Consider the following 12896-nt stretch of genomic DNA (forward strand, 5'->3'; position numbering starts at 1 on the left):
GGAGCCTTGATTTACATTGGAATCCCTAATTACGCTGCGTTGCCTTGTACACAACAACTCTCTGCGTGAACCCTTTAACTTAACCGTCATCCGGTACTTCCATCTCGCCGACGACTTTATAGCCCATCCATAAATAGACAGGTTCTCCCACATGCGAAGGAATTACGCCCTGATCGACTGCATCCCGGTTACAGAGGAACAATCCCCATCGTAACGTGGTGGTTCCGTGGCCTCGTTGCTGGTAGGTTGGGTGGACAACCAGCTTATCGCAAGTCACCTTACACTGAGATACCTGCAGAGATGTGAATCAACTTCCTTAGATAATACACTATCAACGAGGCAAGATGACTGACTTGTTCTCGGTGGCTTCTTTGGTGCGTGTGAAGAGGTCCAATCGGCGCTGGCAGAGGTCGTGGTCGGGAGCTGGCTCCGGATCCCCGACACCAGGCACAATGAAGTGGCCGGTGCGGGAGGACCCTTCCGGGAGGACCCAACTCGCAACTCCAACCACTACGCGGCTGACCAGGGTAGCATCATGATGTGGGGGTTGAAAGTAGGTGGTATCATCAGGTCGGGGCGCCTCCTCTGCTACGATGGCGACGACCCGTGGATCCTGCAGCTGGGAGCGCAGCGAGTGGAATGGGGGAGAAGGGGGATAGAGCTTTGTACCTATGCTGGGCTGAGGAGAAGAGTGAGGTAGGAGCTAGATAGGAGGGGACGGGTGGTGTCTGCCTCGTTCAAGGCGGCATTGCCTTAATTTCGCGCCCAGCCTGGAGGCTTTATTCTCAGACATTCCGCCTTTCAGGCTCCGAGTGCCGGGACCTGGAAGAATCCTTAGTTCGCTGGTCGAGATCTAAGGACGTCTATTGGCCCGGTATTATAAGACAAATCTTAAGTGATATATATGTTGATAAGTCGGGCTTATCCTTGAACCTGTGTGTATTGCTTGCGTTGATCATCTTGAGATAATTCCTTCCTTCCCTTTTGGGCCGCGACGTGGCCTTCCTAATTGGGCCTAGTCTTCCCGACTAGCCGGAGATCAACCGGCCGACATTAAAGGCACGTGACCATCCTCAGAGCTATTGTACAGGGCCCAATCCAACAGTATCCGCCTCCCGAGGAGTTCTGTCTCGATATCGCCTAACAACCCAACGTAACACTCTCTTCTGACTAAACCTAGTTTCAATTAGATACTATATTGGATGTGCAGCCCCCTGTTATCGGTACATCTAGCATCCTCTGGATCTCATATAACTATATCACTCAACAGTTCTAAGCCTAGGATTTGCGCACCAATGACACTATTGCCAGGTAGTCATCGACACCGCAAGCCTTGATTATCACACCACGAGTCCATACCCGAAGTGCGACAACAGAGGCTGACAGAACCTGGCAAATAACAACGACAATAATGACCGTGGAAGATCTGTCGTCTGTCGGATTTGACGAATCCATGGCTTGTTTCCGTAACTATCGATATCGAATGTTGTTAATTCTGTTTCCTGGGGATGAGACACAAGAAGCAGAGAACCCTCTTTATACTACAACCTGAGCAGGAAAACATCCCCCGAGTCATATCACATTGAAATCGAGTTAATCCCATACTTAGTGATGCTTTATTTCCATTCTTAGTTCCACTAGTGGCGAGGTCGTGTTGATACGCGAACTCATACTAAAGCCTATTCCGGTGTCAAAGCGCACGGAGTCTTGTTGGCTCTTGTACTGCCACTTTTCAGTTGTGGCATGCGCCATCAGCTCACGACTCATCCGAGATGGAATTTGCGGTGGACCGTGCATCGACGTGGTACGTACTGGACTGTCGGAGTGTGTGGTGCCATGATGCTTGCTCGTTGCATCCCGCAGCCGAATGCTCCGTACCCATACGTAGCCAATACATTAGTGCTCTTGTGCCCTTCCACATCAACTGATAGTTAGCACAGTTCCTCATTGACCGGCTCTGATACCGCTATCCCTACAATGAGGTTGGCTCATCACTCACTAGTCTGTAGACGACAACTACGTTTCAAAGCGCCCTAAGGAGGGCGACAGTGATATCTGAGCAGGCGGCGCCGAGTTTCTTCCGGTTCCGGACCGATCTGACCATCAGGTACTTGATGAAGGTGCAATGGCTGTCCGTTGGCGTATTCTTGGCCGGGTCTGGTCTCCCGCCACCTCGCCATTGATTCATCACCAGCACTACAGATAGCGGAAAGAATCCGCTCAAAGATGTGGGAGAAGATTGTGATAAGACGTTGATGTTTTTGATCCATTATTTTACAACTCACGACTTGGAAGGCCACCTCAAGGGGTGGTGAGTCGCATTGACCTGTGATTTGTGCACAGAGTATTCTGTCCCCCTGGATTTAGTGGGTCACAGTAGACTTAGCTCAGGTATCACAGGTATCTAATCAAACCGCAAGTCTGCCATTCACAGCCATTAGATCCGGCCTGACAAGCGTCCTAGCACGTGCCATATCTCATCCCACTCTTTCTACCCACTCACAGAAGGATCACGCTTTTCCACCATGATCCCTTCTAAGTATCACGACTCCCAACAGTGATCCGGACGAGTGGATCGCCTTCCACATCGTGATGCTTAAACAACATCACAAGTATACAGAACACACTCCTAACCAGCTACCTCGGCTATCAATATAGCTTGACCACCCAGCTGTCCTTAACTTCGCCATTTCTATGGAGGAGCTCGCCCGTAACCAGTTACCGTTCTTGGAGAGCAGCTATCCCTTGGAGAGACTTGAAGGCGACACCCATTTTGTCGATGTTGCAGGAGCGGGGCAACCTGGCACAAGGTATGACCTGCAATGGCAGAAGGGAGGGTTGAGGCTGTTGGAAGATAAGTTGTCGACATGGTGAAAAGTGCCTGGGACAGTTGGTCGAGAGTTTCAGGTAATCAGCTAGGAAAATATCACGGAAAGGATGTTGTGAAATGTAAGATCAACTTGGTCTACTTCTCCCCCATTGTTCTGATTTTATACGCATGGTTTAAAATCAGGCTGAGCAATCCAGTCTCTCGATTGGATAGATAAGGTGCTTGAGGCTTGCTGCATCAGAACTCCTGACCTGTCCCTCGTGCTTACTTTAGCCGCTATAGCATTGAACTTGGGGGGTGTGAAACGAGCGGAGAAAGGTAATCATTACTTGTCGCAATTATCTGGATTGATTGGCAGTCTTCTCCCACGCTGTTGTGCAACACAAGGGCGTGGAGTGCTATGATATCGGATTTGACTCTGTATACTGTCTTGACTTGGCAAATCCCGTAGGAAGTGCAGCAGTTGTTGTCACGGTCGCTTGAAGCCTCTCTGATAAGCCTGGTGGAGTTGCCAATATATCGGCAACAATCAGGGCTCATAGAAGTGGGTGGTGGGTTTAGTGCTTTACGCCGTTGATGCTTGAGCGTCAGATTTAGGTAAAGGAATGCCAAATAGTTTATAGTGTTTTGCAGTATTGGGTTTCCACGCCGTCAAAAATTTTGGACGGTATCTTTTGCAGCTGTGGCTGATGGTCTCTTTTGGACTTGCCATTGCAGATAATAACAATGGTGGTGCGATACGAGCAATCCTGTAGATTCAAAATGGGTTGCATTGCCAACTTGTGAAGCTGGGAGGGAACCGAGTAAGGCTACTTGGGTTTTCATGAGAGATGGCAGGAATAGTGAGAGACTCACCGCCTTCGACCGGTAAAGCCTACCCTCATCTAATATCTGTTCTCATCCCAGCCCTTCCCAATACTTGTCGGAGGCAAGAACTGCGTATCGGGAAGTCGTGAAACCAAGAACGTTTCACTGGAGAAGGCTATGTAGACATGGAATTGGAACACGGAATCTGCATTTGTCATTCAAGGAAATCTAGGGCACTCAAGAAAGAGAAGAGTCTATCTTGACGTGTATTTAACTCTGGTGCCGGTGAGGATCTACTGATCCCTGTGATCATACTCATCAATCGACGCCACGCTGTGGAACTTGAAGGTGTACCATTCCTCAATCTTCTCAATGAGTCCATCTTCGTTGCGTACAATCAGTTCAACCACAGCTGGGAACCAAAAAGGTCGCCCAGTTGCCTTGATTCCAGAAAGGTTATTGACAAAGATGCCTGTGTTCACCGTCTTGAAGACGAGCCGGCTCTTGTTGTCAGGCAGCGGCTCTTCCAGCCAAATGTGTTCTTCCTTAACGGCAAAATCTGGAAGAGAGCCTTTCCAGATTTTAGTATGGCTTCTGAGCCCTCCATGGCCAGTTCGACTGATTTGGAAAGCATGGTCGGTATACACCACGTCACGGGTGTGCAACTTGACCCAATCTGACTGATCGGGCGCCGACCATCCGTCAGTCCACTGGGAGATGATCAATCTGGCTTTGTCTGAGATAGCTTAAGAGTCATTAGCGAGGTAGACCTTGGCTCAAACGCGTTGACTAACCCATGATAAGCAAATGTTGGTCTGAGAGCAGGGTTGAGAAGTTGGTTCTGAGGGTAAGTCTATGGAAACCATAGGGCAATTCTTGTAGTGATGGCAGAGGAAGACCCGGAAATGCGGAAAACTGGCCTTGAAGCTCAATTATAATAACCTAACTGAGGGAGATCTGGGATATTGTGTTACGTCACCACGTTCAAATGCCGGATGTCGACGGGTCATGTGCTTTGCAACATGACGGGCATCGAAACAAGGTTACATGGAGCGCCGGCATTGTATGTATGGGCCGAGGCATCCGGGTTGAAGCCCTGTATGTCAGGAACTGGGAATAACAGTTCTTCGCTCTTGGTGACGGTCCGCCGGCCGAAAGATTTAAACTTTAGTCCTGGTTGCATTGCGTGATGAAGGGCCCAGGGTGCTGGTTCGTGCTCCCCAACTATCACCCTCAGGAAGTCAGAGTGACAATTCTTCACCTTTACTAACGGCCCGGTAGTCAAAACACATGGCTCCAGTTGCATTGCATGATAATCCACGGGGTCCGGTAGTTACCCGACCAATCGCCCTCAGGCCACCTCTCTCCATGCTATATATACCTCGGTTCGATCATGGCCTCTCACAACGGGGTGATTTCACGAGTGCCAATACCGGATCGACTAGGTATGCTATCAACGATTGCATGGAACCTTCATCCTTTTGCAGGATGGCGCTTCGTATCCCTTGTTTACGTCTTAGCCGCCCCCGAGACCGCAAGTTTGTCCCTGGACCATATTGACGCTCTGTTCGAGTACCCTTGGGGGCAAATTCGCAGCAAGGCCCGCCACCACCTGAACCTAGATGCTGACCCTGGCCCTGGCCTTGGAATACTGATTGCGTATCTTAAAGTAGCAACCCGATGGAGCCGATGGGGCCGATGGGGCCGATAGAGCAGCGTTTATTTCACCTTTATTAGTTTCTGCTACGCTTTGTCGGCTCTAGAGCGAAAATCGAACGTTCACCCCGAACAAGGCTTAACCTCCGCTTAGTTATCAGGTCTAGATCTGGTTATTCATCTCAACATCTGTAGTATATAAGGACATCTTCGGACCATGCATATGAAGATACCCATTTCTTATCATCTGAAACCGACATCAGCAACTTTCTACTCGACTATACCAAGTCATGAAGATCTCCTTTGCCTTTCTTTCTTGTCTCCCGGCTGCTCTGGCACGCCAGCAGCCCCCGACAGAGCTGCGAAGCTACACCTTGAGCACCGTCGATGCAACCAACCAATATGTTCAGATTTGGAAAAAACATATCGAGTCATTGAAAGAGTTCAACGTTACCACTAGAGCCGTTTGGACGCCTGAAGGCAACGATAAGCAAGTCGTGGCCCTGGTTCAATACGCGATCGGCGACGACCCTGCCGACGTCGACGCAGCGTACAGGGTCAGTGAAGCTTTCACCAACGACATGGTTGGGTTCAACTTCAGCAACTTTGAGAGCATTGTTTCAACCGTGTTGGACCCGACTTCGTTCTCTCCGGTTCTTTGAGTATGCTGTCACAGTGGAGGCTAGATGTCATGGGGAGGTGGACTGGCGCCAAACTTTAGGTTGTCCTGTTCCTTTGTTTTTCCTGTTCATCTTCATTTCTACGCCCCGTGATGGACCTACCCTCAAATCGAAGGGTCAAGCAAATGTATATAGGCCAAAGAGGGGATTTGATCGATCTATCTGAAAATGTAGCTGGGGCTTACGTACTGCCACATTACGCTATTTGCACACAATTTGCACACAAGACACATTTTGCTACAACATCCAACCGGAAGCGGAATTTTCTAGTTTGAACTACCCACTTTCATCAGATCAGCGGATAACGTGAATGGTATTGTCAGATTGGGCCCTGCACACAGCCTCGGGGGTGCTCACGTGTGCCTACAAAGATGGTTAAAGAAGCCTCGGATAACTAGCTCTAACTAGGAAGGCCATGTTGCCGCCTGAAAAGGAAGGTCGTGATAGCCTCAAGTGGAACAACCAGCAATACGCGCATGATGACTAAGCGGCAGTTATCAAACGCTCAGTGGCTAGTCGGAACGAGCGTCTGAGCCAGGCAGGCATGACGTGGTCCACCTTGTCACTCTGAATCAGGTACCAGACACATAAGAGGGATCTAAGATGATAAAAGGGCATGAGTTTCTCCAGGTGGCCAATCTAGTTCCCCAGAGGCACGTATAGGCAGGGGGTGGCCCTCCTTCTATGAACCCAGGAGGCCCCCCGGGTCCGCCACCAACATTAAAGAGGTTCCGGCGCGGTGTCTTGGCATGCTAAAGTCTTTGGCTTTAACCAGTTTCAGATATTGCCTTCTCCATTTGCTGCGCCCATCTTGTTCACCGCGATGGGCGCTGCTGGCCTCGCTATAAGCGTCATTCTATTCATTACTTAGCGGCTCTTTTGACAATCTTGCCGATGGCGACGCGGAGGCTTATTTTGCCATGGTGCTTGTTTGTCTATGGATATGCCGCAGCCTGCGCCTTTTCCTGGCAGGCAATGGTGGGTACCGTAACAATCCCTCAACGCACCCGTTGACGCTGTGTTCATAACCCTGGATCTTTGCTGTGGAAATCTTCCACCAGAATTCTAAGTTCAACCACGAGGGCCGTGGTAGCCGTTCAGTGGATCGTCCAGTCCGCTGTCATCTACCCAGCCCCATACATGATCCGCAACATCAAGTTCGGCATGCTTTACCTTCTTGGCGCCTGCATCTTCCTGTCGGCTATCTTCATCTACTGTGTAATCCCAGAGATGAAAGGATTACCTCTGGAACAGGTGCACCTCCTCTTTGATAGTTGTATTTGGGCGCTCACAACACGAAAGAGTGTGGAGGGGCGACTCGCCGAGGCGAGTGCTGTTGAAGCCGCTACGAAAACGAAACAGACCGAGGGATCAAAATTCCCTGCCATGTCGGTCTCTGGCAATGAAATGGCATAAGGTCGAATAGCAACTTCTATGGTCCTGTCACATACGCAGTAAAGTGGTCATACACAACAACCAAGCGTGAAGTGGCAGGCTGTCGCCGGCTTATGTATCGCGTTTGGGTAAAGCAAGTATCACATTAGTGGAATGGAAATGGCTGCTTTTGGGTGATATTGAAGCAACATTGCGGGTTACCTACCTAATGATAGATCAACATGAAATAGAGAGATGTAGTATTTGTGCGCAGAATATACTCAAAAGAGGCCAAGAAGCTCATGAGCGATATGTATCAATCCCTGCGACTCAACTGCCGAGACTATTTTGTCTTGGGCACATACAGGCGCACACACGACCTAAGCCTTTTGCCCGGCCGTTGTTAAAAACTAGATATGTCATAGAATTGAGCGAAAGAAAAAGGCTCAGCCCATGCACCTCATCCAGTATCACGTCCCGCTCGTAAAGCTATTCGATCTAACCAAATATGGTGTGTCCTTTTGTCGTCTGGTGATGCTACATAGTGGAGGTGGAGACTAGCCAGAGTAGCATTCAATTTGATCTCCACTGGCTCCTCTGGCACGCGCTTTTTCGTAACGAGGGTATAGTGCCCTCCTCGGCCGCTGTTGGCCTTTGACGGCGCGGTGGCAGTGTCAAAGGATCAGATAGAGAGAAGTGCACGGCCCTCGTCAGATGACAAGTACCTCAAGAAGTCTTACACCATCCCCATTGAGGGGACGAGAAGCTGTCAGCCTAGACCGACAGTTCGAAGAATATACCCGCCCACCCTCAACACTCAGCAGCCTTTTAATAAGGCTTTGCTAGAAGAAGCTTGAAGTGTCTTGCTCTGTCCCCCCTCGAAAGTGCAAATCACCCGCGGTGCCTGATTCTCTTCCGGTTCTACAGGCTGGACAGACGGGTTTCCATGGGCGTTAGGCGAGATAGGGCTGAGTTGCTCCGTGCCTGCAGTCATGATGCCACGGGCCGTTCCGTCCAACGTCAAAGCGCATGATTTTTCCCACTTTGACTATCTCACATGTCTTGCTTAAACGGGGAAGGAAACGGGGCTACATGCAATCAGATGGTAGAGAGCCCGATCGGGGGTCGTGTCGATGAGGCACGAAAGTGGATAGACTCCACGAGCAGGGGGGGCAATGCGGACGAGAGGAAGTCGATGAGTAACTTGCGATATTTTCTTTGACATGACTTCTTTGAACTGGCCTGGTGGATGGTTAGGGTAAGCTATCCATGCGGCGTGATCTGACCAATTGCCCGCACATATCAAAGTCGAGTTGTGCCATACGACCTTTATTCCCCTTTCCCCCACTGCTTTGTCTTGTCCGTTCTGCTTCCAACACAATGAAACCCTATGACTGATATGGTGTAGCTGCACATCCTCCTGCTGAGCATTCTGATTGGTCCTACAAGCTGCACCTACTGTAGAAGCCCACATGTACCCATCCCACAATGGTCCACCGCTTTGTGAGTAAGAGGTTTCTCGGGCTAACCCCCACCAGCATCCAGACGCCTGAAGACCACAACGCTGCTTGGCTGCCGGTTCCCTTTTCGCATCAATCCGAAGCTAGGGCGCTGAATGTTCCTTTCTTCGGACTTTGGGAGGTATGACGATCATGCACTCTCAACAGGCGACAGGTCCCAAAAATGTCTGATGTTGCGGCGGCATACCACCAACATACCGGGTCTCACAATGATACTATACTATCGTGATTTTCGTATAGCCGAGCCAATTGATTCTTTAAATGGGCCTCTATTGAATTATTACTGTTATCCTTCCACCTACAGCCCGCCATTGCCAAACTATATAAGGGATCGCCCAACCCCTTACCCACAAACCCAAGGACAGCCATTACTTACTACTACCACCTACCCTGCCTACACTTTTTGGCCACTTTCGTACCTTGTCTTTCTATTTCACCTAGAACCGCCATCTTGCAACCATGGTTCGGCCCATCCTTCTTGTCAGTGCTGTTCTAGCTGCCGCCTCGGTGGCTGCTCCGACCGGCGAAACTGGCTCGGAGTTGGCTCTTGAAACAGCTGGAGTCGGCGGTCATGGTAATAGTTCCATTCAAAAGCGCAGTTTCGCAGCAAGCTGCAGGGGGTGCAGCCTTGGTACCGGAACGATGCTTATTTGCTCATGTTCCGATACTAATGGCGTGTACTACTTCTCCTCTCTGAACCTTAACCATTGTCTTGGTAATGCCGATGGTTGGATAACCTGGCAAAAATTGTATGTAAACTCCTACCTACTACTCTTTCCCACCGGCTGACTTTCAATAGTGGATTTTACTCCGAATCATGCCGGGACCAAAAAATGGATTGGCCGAGTAAACGGCTCAGTATCAGTTGTCGTACTATACAGGGAAACTATATACCCTCATCCGTTGTTCTAGGTGTGTTATTTCCTTTATTCAGAATACATAATAAAAGGTTACTAAATGGACTACTAGATGAGAGAATTCACAATAGCGATGGACAGTTATGGTGTGGTATATAGGTTAAGGGGATGGGCATCGGGTTGAGGTAGAGTGCTTAGGCCTCTCATGCTCACTTGAGTGTGTTACAGTCGTCTTGTGCGTCAGGGAATGGTGTTTCAATTCTTTACTGTCTTTCATAGAGGATAATAATCCTCTTATAACTTCCATCAAACAACACTTATTTAACATAGGAAACTCCTTGCGGGTCAACATGCTTATGCACCACACACAGGCTCTAGCCGTTCACTAGAGCATCGCGTGAGGCAACAGTCACTTATAAGACGGTCCAGGTTCCGATTTCACTGGCGGATTTGCTCAACCCAGTGTTCCAGCAACTCAATGGCCGGGTGCAGGTGTTATCCGGTTCAAGAGCCTTCATAACATTGTTGTTTGCAGTGAGCGGACTGACTTTTTCCTTGACGCAGCTTGCCCTTGAAGAAAGAAGGAGTGGTCCACGTTGATAGTGGTTGCTATACTCGGGTTGGAGGATTTTCTTGCCGTAATGTGTGTCTCTACAACGGACGCAGGGCTTGGAATTACCTTCAAGTTGGTTTTAAAGGTTGCCTCTAGGAAAGTAGCACAAGTAAAATATAGGAGAAACTATTATGACATAATTACTCATGTCTAATAACACTGGTAATAAACTCTGCAATAGCAAGAAGCTTCTCATCCTCAAATCTTTGCCCTGCTAGCTGCACTGACAAAGGCAGCCCATGAAACCTCCTAGGCTCATACAGAGCCTGCAGTCGCGCATCCTCGGCACTGAATGGCTTGAAGTCCACATAAGGGGCATCAACGTCTTGGTCGCACTTCATACCCAGTGGCAGCGAGATGGCCGGCCAGTCTACCGCGTTGAACACAGCCGTGAACGTCGTGTCCGTCCACTCGTCGATAGGCAGAGCCGGGTTCGGGGCCGTGACCCAGAGCAGGGCGTCGAGGGGCCTGCCGCTTGCGTTCCACGCTGCTTTCATCTGAATGTTGAGCAGCGCGAGCTTCTGGTTGAGAAAGTGGACGTCCTCGAGAGTGATTCTCTTGCTGGCCCAGTGAGACCCTAGAGTGCCGGTCTTTTCCACAATCTTCATGATGGGCTCCTTGGCAATCTCCCTGGTCAGGGCAGTAATACCTTGGACGTGAATAAAAGCTTTGCAGAGATCCCAAACCTCGCTCATGTCTGGTGGAGTGAACTCGACGAGCTCATATCCAGCTTGGCGTAGACGCTCCTGGGCTGCCAGATAGCCTCGCAACACAGGAGGGAAGAGGTGGCAATAGTTATTGGGGGTGTCAGGGGCCCAGACTCCGATGCGAGGTCTCGTTGGAGCTGTTATGCTCAGCCAGGGCGATGGGTACAAGAAGGGGTCGTGCTCCCACGGCTTGGCATTGCTGACAACCTTGGACGCGAGCCGGATATCTCTAACCGAGTGACCCATCAAGCCGAACGTCGCCACAGGGCCGAGCTCTGTGATTCCAATCATGCCTGGGTCAAGGATGGACCTGCCGTCGGCGGGGAGACGATATCCGCTGGGTCGGTAACCAACCACGCCGTTGGCCATAGCCGGCATTCTAGCTGACCCGGCGCCATCAGAGCCCAGCCCGAAGAGGGATGCTCCCATAGCAAGAGCAGAGCCCTCGCCTCCGGAAGAGCCACCGGCTCCGAAGCTGCTGTTGTGGGCGTTGAGGGTCCTGCCAAACACGACGTTGATCGAGTCGGCTGCGAGACAAGTCTGCGGCACGTTGGTCTTTGCTACCACAACGGCGCCGGCCTCGACCATGATCTGAACGAGGCGCGAATTTGACTTTGCAGGATCGAAGCAATACGCTGCGATGCCGGCAGACGAATCGTGCCCCTCGAGGTCCATGTGGTCCTTGACCGTAATGGGCAGACCGTGTAGGGGCCCGACGACGCGGCCGGTCTCCAACAGATGTTTGTCGAGCTCTTTGGCACGGCGGATGGCCTGTTCAAAGTTGACCTCGGTGATGAAGTTGGTCAAGCTGTCGGCTGCGGCGGCCCGCTTGCAGAAGGAGGTGACGAGCTTCTCGGCGGTTATGCTCCCAGAAGCGACGAGGCTGAGGGTTTCGACAGCGTCGTGCTTGTTGGCGTCGGTGAGTTCCAGCTCCTTGGGGGTTAGAAGGCCACTGTCCAGCAGGGATTTGAGAGGATTGTGCCCCGAGGCTTTCTTGATCAGCCATTGTTGAGGGATGAGCGAGGCACGCTGCTCTCGCTTGCGTGCCACTATGTCCTGCCAGTCTGGGGTAGACATGAATGCAATTATAGTGGTGAAAAAAGACGATTGGCTATTTTAATCTCCAAGTAAGGCCCACTCAAGTCTGGGAGTAGGGATGCTGTTGATTGCAATTTGGAAGACGATGTCACGCTTCATCTTATACCTAGCTTCTTGAAGCAGCATCAGCTATTTTAGATAGCTCTCCTGGCCGTTGATATCTACAGTTTCTGGAATGCATCTTGGTTGTTTCCGAGCTGACAAATTCCCATACAGGAGACGCATAAGCACCCTCCACGGGCTATGCTAGTTGTGGCACTGGCGTAAACCATAATGGCCAAGACAGGAACGGTGCAATCTCCCCCGCAAGATAGGGCAGTTACAGGGTGATCCGAGAGACCAATGAGATGACAGGGTTTTCGGGACCCATCCGAAGGTTGCCCCGGATCTCTGGGGTAGGGACCCGAACTAAGTGTTACAATTGCCTAGATGTATCTCAAAGTCTGGGATTTTGCACATGAAAGAGTGTTATCTCGGAATATCGGAAGCAATTTGCGAATATTACGCGTCTAGACACCCTGGCGGCGTGCCACTGCAACCTGTGCCAACTCGCGGGGTTGAATCAATTATTCATCCAGCACACTAGCCTCTGCTACACCGAGAAACCTTGGAAACCATAATGTGAATAAAAGCCTGTTGTCTTAAGCTCGAACGGTCTTTGGGAAAGGATGGAAACATAGCTCCTCATTTACTTTGTGCGTCACTTATCGCGCTTCTGATCCATCATTCATCAACCTAGGTACACAGCCAAACC

General features: G+C 50.4%; 4 protein-coding genes across 4 annotated transcripts; 1 reads left to right on the forward strand and 3 right to left on the reverse strand.

Moving 5' to 3' along the window:
* Positions 1-331: 331 nt before the first annotated feature.
* Positions 332-1455, reverse strand: MRS44_010807 (uncharacterized protein; the record flags this gene model as incomplete). Its single annotated transcript, XM_065620255.1, has 2 exons — positions 332-679; positions 1303-1455. 2 exons carry the CDS (start codon positions 1453-1455, stop codon positions 332-334), a joined length of 501 nt encoding a protein of 166 aa, XP_065476444.1.
* A 2475-nt stretch (positions 1456-3930) lies between these two features.
* MRS44_010808 (uncharacterized protein) lies at positions 3931-4435 on the reverse strand (the record flags this gene model as incomplete). The annotated part of the gene is made up of 2 exons (XM_065620256.1): positions 3931-4373; positions 4432-4435. The coding sequence occupies 2 exons, from the start codon at positions 4433-4435 to the stop codon at positions 3931-3933; spliced, it is 447 nt and encodes a 148-aa protein (XP_065476445.1).
* A 1148-nt stretch (positions 4436-5583) lies between these two features.
* MRS44_010809 (uncharacterized protein) lies at positions 5584-5955 on the forward strand (the record flags this gene model as incomplete). The annotated part of the gene is made up of 1 exon (XM_046281498.1): positions 5584-5955. The coding sequence occupies one exon, from the start codon at positions 5584-5586 to the stop codon at positions 5953-5955; it is 372 nt and encodes a 123-aa protein (XP_046128155.1).
* Positions 5956-10477: 4522 nt separating this feature from the next.
* Positions 10478-12121, reverse strand: MRS44_010810 (uncharacterized protein; the record flags this gene model as incomplete). The annotated part of the gene is made up of 1 exon (XM_046281497.1): positions 10478-12121. The coding sequence occupies one exon, from the start codon at positions 12119-12121 to the stop codon at positions 10478-10480; it is 1644 nt and encodes a 547-aa protein (XP_046128154.1).
* Positions 12122-12896: the final 775 nt, after the last annotated feature.

The sequence above is a fragment of the Fusarium solani genome (assembly GCF_023522795.1).
Source record: "Fusarium solani strain SB1 chromosome Unknown bctg00000006, whole genome shotgun sequence".
In the NCBI taxonomy this organism is placed as follows: Eukaryota; Fungi; Ascomycota; class Sordariomycetes; order Hypocreales; family Nectriaceae; genus Fusarium; species Fusarium solani.